This window comes from Pleuronectes platessa, chromosome 11 (assembly GCF_947347685.1).
Source record: "Pleuronectes platessa chromosome 11, fPlePla1.1, whole genome shotgun sequence".
In the NCBI taxonomy this organism is placed as follows: Eukaryota; Metazoa; Chordata; class Actinopteri; order Pleuronectiformes; family Pleuronectidae; genus Pleuronectes; species Pleuronectes platessa.
In genome coordinates this window covers 13,330,046-13,343,018 of record NC_070636.1, presented here as the reverse complement: position 1 = coordinate 13,343,018, position 12,973 = coordinate 13,330,046, and the positions used below count along the sequence as shown (strand labels likewise).

At 43.7% G+C, this 12,973-nt stretch overlaps 1 protein-coding gene across 1 annotated transcript in view; it reads right to left on the bottom strand.

Moving 5' to 3' along the window:
- LOC128450688 (connector enhancer of kinase suppressor of ras 3) overlaps nt 1-12,973 on the bottom strand; it is a 35,813-nt gene that overhangs the window by 4,908 nt on the left and 17,932 nt on the right. Inside the window, exons 4-8 of the mRNA XM_053434286.1 lie at nt 9,721-9,923; nt 5,835-5,922; nt 2,299-2,340; nt 1,375-1,494; nt 1,120-1,179 (exon numbers count right to left, since the gene is read on the bottom strand). Coding sequence (XP_053290261.1) covers nt 1,120-1,179; nt 1,375-1,494; nt 2,299-2,340; nt 5,835-5,922; nt 9,721-9,923 — 513 coding nt within the window. The remainder of the gene's footprint in view (nt 1-1,119; nt 1,180-1,374; nt 1,495-2,298; nt 2,341-5,834; nt 5,923-9,720; nt 9,924-12,973) is intronic.

Below are 12,973 nucleotides of genomic sequence, written 5' to 3'. Positions count from 1 at the left end.
ACAACAAGCATACACTTATGAGGTCAAAGCCTGACAGACAACGTTCATACAACCATGAACCTACTGCCAACACCCAACTCATTACCAAATCCTTATAAGAAGGAACTTTTTCAAACAGCAAATAACTTATGAACAAACCCTGTAAAGTTCAAAGTCGTGAGAAAAGTCAAACACTGTCTGCAGATGTTTATCAGTTCAATTGTCTTTCATGTCCCAGGGATGTCAAACGGGATCAACTCGTCATTATCTGTGATGATTCAGGTCCTGATTCACAATTAACGACCGGAGGTGTGAGGACTCGACTGTGGCAGTGACGCTGCTGCATTAGTCACCAACTGGTTGTCTCCGTGTGTGTGTGTGGGTGGGATTTATTTTTGTGTATGCTGTTTGTGATATTTTGTCGTTACTGGAATGCATCAACAAATGAATGGTTCCTAACTCCTCCGGATACAGTAAATCAATGGGCCCTCAGTACCGGAGGAGGAGAATGAAGAGGAAGTTGGAGGAGGAGGATGAGAGCACTTCATTTCCCCCCCCAACTAATATCAGTAACTTGTTCTTGAGAGTAAGATGCAAGAAATGGTTTTATTCTCAGAATCGAAAATAGGGTCATTTTACATATGAAGAATGCAGCAGGAGATTCTGCAGTAAGACGTGTTCACAACAACACAGATTGTGTTGGGAGGCGGAGCAGGCAGAGGCAGCACATGCTGTATGAATTGGAGTTCATGCATTTTTGTCTGCAGCACATTGACACCGGCCTGCATCACCAAAAACTATTGAATCTTGTTTTCTTGCTGAGTTGACATCTTCTTTATGTATGGCACCCTTTTCTCTACCAGAGATTTTTGTTTTCTTTTTGGCTTTTACTCAGTTTAGCATCTGTAGCGTGTTAGAAATGACATGAACGCTCCCACTCTCCGGAGAATCTCCTGCTGTTTTCTCACAGAGCTTCTTACTCTGCTTCAAACTCGGCCATTTGTGTTCTGACATACAGCCCCTCTGGAGCTAAGTGCAGGTCTGAGAGCAGCTAAATTATCAGTTATTTCTTAACATCCCTATGTATTTGCAATTACTAAATATATTCAGCCCTGGATAGTGGTAAATTGTTAAACTTACATGTTCCGTGGTTCCTGTGATGACATGTAACCCATCGTAGGTAGACTTGATGTACATCCCCTATGATAAAAAAAATAAACACAAGGAAACATAACTTAACTTTGAGGTTAAATACAATATTCCCAGAGGGGAATATGTATGACAGAGATGTGGGGGGGTCACAATTTGACACATATTGCAGGCGTTCCTGGCCTGTGAAGCCCAGACACAGACAGCATGATTAGGGTAAGGAAAAAATATCCAAGCATTCCTTACCAAACCCTCGCCCGGTTTGATATTGGTCAGCAGCACTTCGTCCAAGCAGGCCGACTGGCTCATCAGGGGGTCAGAGGTGGTTCTCACAGTCTGATCGCAGATGCTGTTCAAAACCTTTGACTGTGGAGGAGAAGGCGAAAAACAAAACGCTCCGATGAGTTAAATAAGAAGCACAAGACTGATAATCTTTGATTATAAGTGGCGTGTTAAATCCTATAATGGTGCACTGTGGTTTGCAAAGGGTACCGTGTGCTTCACAGGTTAGAACAAGTCGGGTTGAGCTGCATCGCGTGAATCTCGTGACATAAAGATCTTATGTTTAGAAAAAGGTTTAATGGTTTATAAAGACCATTAGTGCATCAGTGCACACACCGCACTGAGATCCCTTCTGTCTGCTGCGTCCTTTGATTCTGTTAGACCAGAAACTGTAATTTGTCCTCACTAGAGGGATCTGTTCTACGTTTCACAAATTTGTATACCAGAATTGGAGGAAAATAAGATGCAGCACAGTCTAGGAGCAAAAAAGAGACAAGAACAAAGACGAGACGATGCAAAATGGTACAAAGAGATCCTCATCTCTACAGTTGACTTCACTTGGGTTGTATGACAGAGAGAGAGAGACACAGTGCTAGAGAAAGCTCAGTGTTAGACCAAAGAGTCTGGAAAGTGTCAGCAGCAGGAAACGCTGATTGATGGCCCTGGTATATTAGGGCCGCCTCCTCCACTGGCAATCCTATAGACCTGTCTGCTCCACTCACTCAGAAAACTGACCTTGCTTCTGAGAGCATGGCACACAATCACAATCTAAAAGGACATTTATCCAAACAATCCAAAAAAGACCCTTTACCCCCTAAATAGGCCCTTCGTGGTCTCCTTTAGTTTATATTTTTGGCAAACAAACCATAAGAGATAGAGTGTACTCACAACTTCCAGGATCTTCTCCTCCATCTCGTAAACACTGCAGTCCTGTAGCACAGAAAACAGTGATGACAGATCAGACGAGGGAGCAGTAAACAACAGGGAAGAGGTTATTTAATGGCTAGATAGACCGAGAGAGAGAAGTATAGGGGTTGAGTAAACACAATGTAATCAGCATTCCAGATATAGAACCAAGAAAAATGGAGAACAGCCACAAATAAACAGCTTTTAGTGTCAAATGACCTCTTTCGCCTTAATTTTGGGGATGCTGTAATTGCATAATGCCCAGTGTGGTTCAGTAAACTATATGAACACTTATATAGTATTGTGCAGAAGACATAGTGAGGGAAAACATGTAGCGAAGTTCAGAAAGCCCTGATAAAAAATAAAGCTTTGTTTTTATGGAAGAATTTAGGGGGACAGGCCTCTTTTTTTAAAGGAATTTTTTCCAGCTTTAAGGACAGTGAGCGTGAAATGGGGGGGTAGGGGTCGCCTAAGTCTGACAAAGCCGAGTAGCTGTGATCTCGGTTGTTTGGGGGGTGGGGGGACGCTGACAAAATGTGCAAGGTCAGCTGGGAAACTGACCACCGTGCCGAACACAGGACTCACAGACTGCAGCCGGACTGGACACAGCTGAGGCAACAGCCTCCCCTGACAACTGTGTTGTTGGTGCTGAAAGGGCCCCTGGTTAGGAACGAGTAGGCCAATGTGTGTTTTTTGGTGCGGGTGGGGGTGGGGGTGGGAATGCCCCAAGGGAAACCATCCATCAAAACACAGGAGAAACGCTTCTGTCAAAAACCAGAGAGCATGGAGAACACTCGCAAGCCACAAGCCTTTTGTCGAGGCAAAATAAAGAGAAAACGGGTGCTGTGGCCATCGCAGTATTAGGGACGTGCATGGGCATGTGCCAGGTACAAAGCCTGCTCTGTTGCTCTTTCTAAATCCATTGTGCAGACAGCCATTGGGGGGGGGGGGGGGGGGCAAAAACTCGAGCAAGTTTTTCCATATTTCCATAGCTTGCACATTCCGCTGGGTTAAAGGCGAGAGTGTATTCACATGCACTTGGCATACTGTCATTACTGTTGGTTTGTTTGCATTGACGAGATTTGCATCTGTCCATGGCAAAGTACATCCTATGCTTCCTAAGTATTATCTTTGGATTGATGATTGAGCGCCTGCTTGAAGGACTTTTGGTAAAGGAATACACATGTAGCTTTTTTCTATATTTCCTTCACTTGGGGGGAAAGTTAAAACCCAAATAAACATCGAGCAGGAGTCATAATAGGTTTCTTTTTACATACTGTACATTGGTCCCAAAGTTATGTTAACATATTTTCAGCCAAGAACATATGGTGGTTTCAGAGAGAATTTAGCTACATGTGTGTGTGTGTGTGTGTGTGTAAACATGCAAGTGCATTTCCTTTTTAGACACTGGCCCATGTTTGGATGACTACACTTCAAACTGAGCCAAGCCATTTTTTTATGTTTAGAGGTTGTGAAACAAAAACGGCGCTGTTATGTGCTGCAGACACGACTCGGCACATCTCACATCAAACTTCAACGTTTGAGGAACCGTTTCCTTGTTTCACGCTGATAGAATCATGTGAAAAACAATATTGCAGATAATTCTGTACGTGATATCCAAAATAATCCCACACCTATGCCAAAAAACAAAGTCCTTCTAGTAGACAGGAGCCAGATCATAAACTAAGCACTGAGAGAGGCTGAGGGACAATTCCCTGAGTGTACTGATCCAGCACGTCATGAACTTGATCCCACAGCCGGTGTGGCTCAGATGACTCTCTGTGCACTGCTCCCTGGGCTTTTGATCTGTCACCAGAGCGATTTGCATGGTCGCACAGTTCTGGAATCTGGGGAGATGCTGCCTTTACATCAGATAGAAATAAAGCAGGGCAATACTTTCGAAAAAGGCCTGCTAGTCATATGGTATCAATCTATGATGGATAGGTTGTTAAATGTTAAGTGTTTGGCCGACATATTAGCGAGAAACTACACATCTCCACACACGGGGGAATCGATGAAAAAAGTGTTATTTGAAAGATAATGACCTCCATGCAGACAGGTCAGCCAAGATGGGTGATGCTTCCACGGTTTTATGGCTGTGTCCCATTGTGTGCGTAAACACAGGCTTCATTCAAGCAGAACACATAAATTGTGCCATCTGAAAAGCCCCAATTTTGGTCTGGAGTTCATGAACGAGTCGGGCGAACCTCATGCAGCCCTCCCCCATCAACTAATGACTGTGGTAGTCTCCTGTGTAACCTACTTCGTGAACAAGTGGCTCAGATGCCTGCCCGTGTGTTGTTGAAAAACAAAGGGAGACCAAATGGTCTGAATCGAGAAAAAGTCCAGAATCTTGAAATTTTTAGCGAAAGTTCAGATGCTTAAATGAGGGTATTAGTTTGAAAGCATCTCTCATCGGTGTTTCCGCAGCTCTACACAATTCTACGAGTTAGGGAATAAGGGAGCAAACTACATCTCCCCTCCAGCTGCTGGAGGAAACTAATCACTCCAAAGCTCTTTCAGCACCTATCGGTAGTTTATTCCGCACCATAACCTCCCCACTTCTTCACGTGGCAGTGTGGGAAATGTATACCCCCACTCGACTGGATGACCATGACCGAGACACCCATAGTAAATCACCAGAGGTGGTGAAATCCCAGACTCTGGCGAGGAAACAGGCACTCTGGGAAAGGAATTTATTTTGATGTAATAACCCTCTAAAAAATGACACCTGTGGTCCCGGCAGCCACTTTCACTGGCAGTGTAAAATGAGTTGCTTATGAGACAAAGGCTTTGGGGGGGGACAGATTGTATATAACAACTAAAGGGAAACTCACCAGCTGCCTTTGTTTAAAGAAAATGTACGAACAACCACCGCTGGTTGGATAAAACTGTCGGAAGAAACACCCATGATGCAACGTTAGGGCAATTCTCTGCAGAGAGTCCTAGATATATGGATGTGGATGTTTGCTACGGCTCTGCTTTCACTGTTAGCTGCCTATCTGGCAGTCAGGTGAACCACCTCCCCATACATGTGTCCAACCTCCACGCAGGAAGTGCTTTCATACGGTTTGGTCTCCCACTGAGAGCCTCTTGGAGAAGCAAAAACAGGAACCACATGGCTGAGGGAGAACAGCAGCCTGGGGAATGTTGTCAAGTACCGCTAAAAGAGCACCGGTGGCTTTTATGAAACTGGAAACACAAAAGCAGCGTTTACCATTAAACGCCCCAGCACTAAGGGGGTCGTCCTTATTAGCCAGCACGAGAAGGAAAACAGAACCAAGTAAAACATCAGCATTTGCAATAATGTGCTCGAGACTGCTGGTTTCAGGCGTCTGCCATCGCTGCCAGACCACAATTCCAACAACTCTCTTCTCCTGCACTTTATCCTGCACGTCTGTGCCCCTGAGCTGTTATGTGCTCAGTGGAAAAAAGCTATTTTATGTGTGTGTGGCTTTGTGTGTATGTTTCCCCGAGGCGGTCTACATGGGTGTTGTTGAGCTAACTAGCGTGCAGACCTGTTGAACTGTGGTGGTGAGCTCCAGGCACAGCTGAATGATCTTGTTCTTGGTGGCTGTGAAGTCACTGATCCCTGTAAGAGGCGTCCTGCAAGCAGACAAAGAAGGAAAGGGAGACCATTAGGAACCAGTGATGGACTGAAGTTGTGTTGAAATTGGATCTCATTCCCACTGCATGACAGCACAATTTAAAAAACAATGCACAGAAAAACAACGTTTGATATCTTTGAAGTCTTCAAGTTGTAAAACACTAAAAACTGAAACTGGATATGTGACTGTGTAGTAACATGAAGTCAGCTATAACATTAAGCTTCACAGCAGATGCACCTTGCTGTGCTCACTGTGTGTGGGTGACTGACCACAGACAGACTAGGTTGTAACTCAAGAACTTCACCATTTAAAAAAACGCTACAAACTCTAAAATAGCTCTGCAAACATCAGGCCCCAAACCTCCATGCGGTCCCTGAATTATGTGAGTGGGCCTCATCACATTAGATCAGATCTGAGTTAAAGCTTTAGCAACACAACACAGAGCAGCAGGGCTGACATGTGGAGGACACTCCATCCAGATGCAAAGGACCAGTGAAGAAAGTGAAACTCGCCTGTTTATCGTAATTTGTTGCTTACTTGGTGAAAATAAAAAGTTAAAAACATGCTGATTTAATATTGGAAACCGCTCTGGTAAAACTATTTCTATGTTCTGACCATCTGAGCAGAGACCATCAGCTGCAGCACCAAGTCTACGAAAAGGAATGCACCATAGTTGATTTTTGCCAATATCCATAATCCAAATTGTTTTGTTTGATTGCGGATACCGATATATGCACTTATTATCTTTTAATACAGAGAAGAATAGGTCTCTCCTTTCTTTCTAAATTGCATATTCACTAGGCAAAATAAGAATTACTGTTTGGACTCTGTTGGTAATGCTGATTTATCCAGCCGACCACCTACTCTGAGGATTCCATTATCCATCACCGGATCCAGTCTGTACAGAGGACTCCCTTTTGCAACAATTTTACAACCATTCTTCAATGAGGAAATTTCAGCTTTAAATTTGTGTTCTTGTACATACTGAATGACTGACTGTTCTGCTTTTTCCAGATCTTCAGGAGTCAAGATTTGTCCTTTGAGTGTGGCTTTAAAGCTCTGAATTTTCCTTTTCACTTCCTGCTCTTTTGGCTCCAGCTTGTCCTGGCTGAGATATTTAGAGGCACACAGCTCCTTTCTCTTCTGTCCCAATAACACAAGAGTTCTCTTGACCTTCAGCAACCAGGCAACAGACCTTTTTAGTCTCGTCCAGGATGAAAAGTAACAGAGCAGGCGATCTGTGGCACTTTCAGAATCCACAACAACAGAATTTACAGTCAACTCCCTTTTGACCTCTGGGTCATCTGCAGGAATAACATGAAGATCAGCATCCAATTTAGGCCAAACCTCCTTTGGCCCACAGAGAAACTTCGGCCCATTTATCCATCTCCTGCCTGTCAGGAAATTATCTGCCGTCATTCCTCTTGATGCATCATCTGCTGGATTCTCCTTAGAACAAACATATCTCCACTGATCAGTATCTGATGCTCCTCTGATGAAGGAGACTCTGTTTGCCACGAAAGTTTGAAATCGTCTGGTTTCATTACAGATGTATTTAAGAACAGTTGTGCTGTCGGTCCAGAAAACTGACTTTCCAGCTTAAGTTGCAACTCCTTCTGAAGCATCTTGTCAACTCGAACTGCAAGAACTGCTGCTGTGAGTTCCAGTCGAGGAATTGTTGTCTGCTTGAGTGGAGCAACTCTGGCCTTTCCCAACAGAAATGAAACCTGAACGCTGTCATCCTTTTCCAGTCTCAAATAGGACACTGTTCCATATCCAACTTGGCTGGCGTCAGAGAAGTGGTGAAGCTGTGCAGTGGCAGGGTCTCCAAAGTCTCTGGGTTTCATACAGCGATCCACATTGAATTCAGCCACCTTCTGAAGATCCTCCAACCACTCAAACCACTTCTTGGAGAGAGAATGGGGGATAGCTTCATCCCACCCCAAGCTTCTCCTACAAAGCTCCTGTAACAACAGCTTGGCTGGAATGGTGAGTGGGGACAAAAAACCTAAGGGGTCATAAAGTGAGCTGACCACTGACAAAATACCTCTTCTTGTCTGTGGCTGTTCTTGCACTGAGGTTCTAAACTTGAATTTGTCAGTTTCAATGCACCACTGTAGCCCCAAAGCTCGATCCATCGGAAGCTGGTCCACATCCAAATCCAGCTCCATCACTTCCTTTGCTCTGCAGTCTTCAGCAATTGACAGCAGCACTGTTCGGCTGTTGCTGATCCATTTGGAAAGATTAAATCCTCCTTTGTGACAAAGCGCAGTCACATCCTTGACCACTTGCACTGCCACCTCCTCTGAGGCCACTGATTTCAAGCAATCATCGACATAAAAATTACACTTTACTGTATTGACCACTTCATGGGGGAAATGTTCGGCATTGTCATCTGCTGTTCTCCTCAATGCATAATTTGCACAGCTTGGTGACGACACAGCTCCAAACAAATGAACTTTCATGCGATGTTCCACTGGAGCCTGTGAAACGTCTCCCCCAGGCCACCAGAGAAAGCGGAGAAAGTTGATGTGCTTTTCAGAAACATGAACTTGGTGATACATTGCTTGGATGTCGGCCATTACTGCAACGGGCTCTTGTCTAAATCGAACAAGGACTCCAACTAGAGAGTTGGTAAAGTCAGGGCCCTGTAAAAGCTGACAGTTCAGTGACGTCCCTTTGTATGCTGCTCCACAGTCAAAAACAACTCGCAGCTTGCCTTTTCTGGGATGATAAACCCCGTGATGAGGGATATACCATACATTTCCATCACTCTGTTTAAGTTGATCAGAAGGCACCACTTCAGCATATCCTTGAGCCACCATGTTGTTTAAAAATGTGATGTACTCTCCTTTAAATTGACCATTCTTGGCAAACTTTCTTTTCAGGCTCTGGAGGCGCTGTTCTGCAACATGACGATTATTTGGCATGAGAGGGTTTTCCTGCCTGAAGGGTAAGTCAATGCAGTAATGGCTTCCAATTAACTTTGTGGTGTTATTCATAACATTCATAAACTTGACATCCTCTCTGGACATTTCAATCTGTTCATCTGATGACCTCTCATTAAAATCATGGTTAAACTGTTTAACCAGCATTTCTTGAAGATGTTCAACAGAGATCCGGTTGGATGTTACAGCAGAGCAGTCACTTTTATTCTTGTTGCTAGTCAATAGTTCGAGTTGCATGCTAATAATTCAATTTCATCTCATCTGCCTGTCATATTTAATTCTAAAGCATTTATCTGCCAATGTGCTGTCAATATTATATCCAGTTAGTAAAGGGGATGCTGCAAAAATGCTAACATAAAAATATATTAGCATTTGATATTAACATTTATAATTCATCTTCTCATATTTTTTTTTTTTTACAAATGTGAGTTTATGAGATCTCTAACCTAATTCAAAGCACTTCTAAAGAGTGTTGTACCGCTCTCTGTTCTATCATGATTTCACTGAACCTACACGAGCAAAGCCTGCCACAAAAAGAGAAGCTTAACTCCAGCCCGCTAACACTAAAACTCAATCCTGGCAAACTGCTTAATATGCTCTGCTTTTACAGTGTTTTGGAGCGGGTCACCGGGAGAGCAGAGGGGATACAGACATCACATCCAAACAAAGATATTAATTTCACCCTCCTGTCAGGCTGGAATCAGCCACACCTCACACACAGTGTTGTCAAATCATGTCTTTATGCAAAACTCTTTGGGTTGCAGCCAGTTTAAGCAGCGATCAGATGTCAACCTGTTGTCATACCTGATCTGATACACAGTGCAAGGTGCTGGTGATAGTTTTAGTACCTGTCGAGCCAAGCCAGGAGGCTCTTTGCGGCGCCGATCAGCTCCACCACAGAGGTGAGGAAGTCGTTGGGGGGCTTGCGAGAGGTGCTGCCTTCATATGCCGGGCTTTTCCTTCTATCACTCGTGGCCATATGCAGACTGTTGGTGGCAGCTCTCATCCTCACAACCAGATTCTTCAAGTTGTCCGTTTCAACTCCATAGTTCTGTAACGGTAAACGAATACACATTGTAAATAAAAGCATGCAATCAATCCAATCAAAGTCAACATCAAAAAGGACACATCCTTCACAGTCCAGACCTGGGAGGTAGTTTCTCTATGTGTGGTTTCCTGCACAATAAATTTGACGGGTGGGATTTAAATGCACTTGACTCTGAGAACGAGCAAAGACATGAATTGACCCTCAGTTCTACAAGGACGGGCACGTGCCATCACCTGATTCCTATGAAGGGGAGCAAAGTTTGCGTTCTTGAGGCTTGGTTGTTTCCTGCTTCTGCATTCCTGCACTTTATAGGTTATTCACATGCACAAGGCAGCACACGTCTGTGTCTTCGAGGGTCACTGAGAACAGCAGAGTCCAGCTATGAACCGGACTAATGCAGGGCTTTTCTTGGAGGATGACATGACCACTTATTGATGTTTTCATTAAATAAATGGCCCTGTAGTGATTTGTTGGTTAAAGGTAATACGGAGAGGGGTGGCCAGGCTCTTGTCCTGGTGACTATCAGTTTACATGGTGTTGCAAAGCGCGCCAGCAGTGCTGCTGTACGTGTGATGTACGTGTGATGGGATGTTCCAGTAGCTAAATCTGCTTTGCAAGGAGTAAAAAAAAAAAAGCATGTGTTGGCAAACACCAGGGGAGATCTGCAAGTGGTTAGCGTCTCTGTTTTATTCCACTGCCTCTTGCCAACGTGTGCTCAAAAAAACATACAAATCATTTCACTTACTTCAGTCCCAAAGGAACCACTGGAATTACTGGACTAGTTAAACAGTAGCTGTAGGCAACTTGACTCCTGCCACACATGACATGAAATAGCACGTTGAAACACCATTAAAGAGAAGCTAACTTGATCAAAGAATATATGGAAAGTCATTTGATGGTTTGGTTTCTCATTCAGCCATGCGCACAGTTCACAAGTGAAAACTTTGAGCCCAAATAGGCAGCGTGAGGACTTTCCAGATCAAAACCTCTCTCCTGGCTTTTTCATTAGCAGGCCAATCACACAGCAGTCACAACAGCTCTGGCGGGCGCGCAGATGTCCGGCTCAAGCCTTTGTCACGCACTGCCAGCTGAGCTGAAAACCACGCCTGAGCAAAGAAATCTGTGGTTCCAATCAAATATAATTCTTTATTCTCAACGACATTTCATGCCACATTTACATCATTTTCAAAGCCTTTTTATAGACTCTGAGTTAATCTAGAATCAAGACGGAAGGGATGTTTTTTGTGTGTAAGCTCTTTGAAGGGACCATATACTGATATAAGTGTCCCTAGGAGAAATGGATACTGGGTATCAAAGCACAGCACTTCCTGCCCTCGCCACAGGCATTACATGGATCTGACTTGACTATAAAATATATAAATGTCTGTAGTCTGGACAAAGAGTGTGTTTATATGTGCATCTGCTAAAATGGGCCATCAAAGGTTGAGTGTTGTGTTACATTTTGGGTTAGATTCGACCCTAGGCAATAGTAAAATACATTTACAGCTGCTCTGCGACCAGATGATCTGCCATATACTTTGTGTTCAGTCACTGTTGGACACAGCTAATGTGCGCGTGACTATCATGAGGTGTGTGTTTGAGAGGGTCACTGGGGTCTGAGAGCAAATACAGAAGTGCTGGGTTTCAACACCGACTCTGCAGAAGGCATCACGGCGTAACAGTAACATTAATTAACATGTTCTTTCTTAGTCCCAAGTCAGTAGTTTGCTCTAGATAGCTTAAGCTTTTCCACTGGTCAAAACCCCACAAACATCTGTTTTTTGTCTGCAATGGGAATGGATACAGTCGGCATTCGTTCCCGCGACAAATGACTATCAGGAGATACAGGTTTTTATTGGCTCTGGCTCAGATCAGCAGTGATGGAAAGGTAACACCCAGGTGAATGTGCTATTTTAATTTTTTGGGCAGTTAAGACGCTGACCCTGCACCTTTTCCGGTGTAACATTTCAGCCGTTTTTACACATGACCCGAGGGTGAAAAAATGAGTTTAGCCAGAGTTTGCCTTTCACACATGCACAACCCAGTGGGAGGTTCTCTGAACAGACGCGGGTTAACTCACAAAAACCCCACTAATTTAGGTGTACAAGAGTTATTTTTTATATGTTTTGGTAGTTTTTATGGGGGCTGTGGCCTGTGGTCCAGTTGGTAGCAGTGACCTTGCCACAGTTAAAGCTAATTGGATTGGGGGGCCTCACTTCCTCCCAGGGGGCCTGAGAAAGGTTGAGACCTTGTTCTTAATAAGGAAACCTCTAACGGACCGCAAAAAAGATCTCCTCACTAATGCAACCAGAGGTGAAAGGTCGCTGAGAGTCCAGCATTCCAGGCTGTAAGTTCCAAGAAAAAGAGAGAGGATGACGGCGCAATATGCCAAATGCTCTCTTAATATCTTGCACTATACCACAGTACAGATGTACACAAAGTATTAGAAAGCAGCAGCACATTTTTGATGGAGATTCAAGTTCACATGCAAGTTAAAGGACCATACTTCAAATAATAAAACCAAGCTGAGGAAGCACTTTTTATGAAGCGGCTCCAGAGGAAAATGACTGAAGTTTTCACTGTGTTGATGCAAAGGCTGGACAAGAATCTGGGCTTGATTACTGTGCTGGTAAAAGAGGTTATGGTCCACAGGATGTACATTATATCAATGAGGAGTGAATCTATCAAAACGAAAGAAGGCACACATTCATACACAAAGTGCTTCCATGTGTCAGATCCAATGGTTCTAGGAATAGAAGATACTATAATCCGGTAGTGGACAGGTTGATAACCTTGGAAGATGGGAGAAATAAGAGATATATCAAATCTGTATCTGCTTTACTCAGTATCCAAGCAAAACCAATCAAATTAAATCAATAAAATAGGTTGATTCAAACATTTGTCACCTACCACTTTCAGATCAGCGTCGATGGAGCATAAAGTCTAATGTGAGAAACAAAGGATTTTCCTTTCACATTTCTTTGGGGTAAAAATAAAACCGCCCCCAACGATAAATGTAAAGCCTTTTAAGCAAATGTTAAAAGAGAAACGCT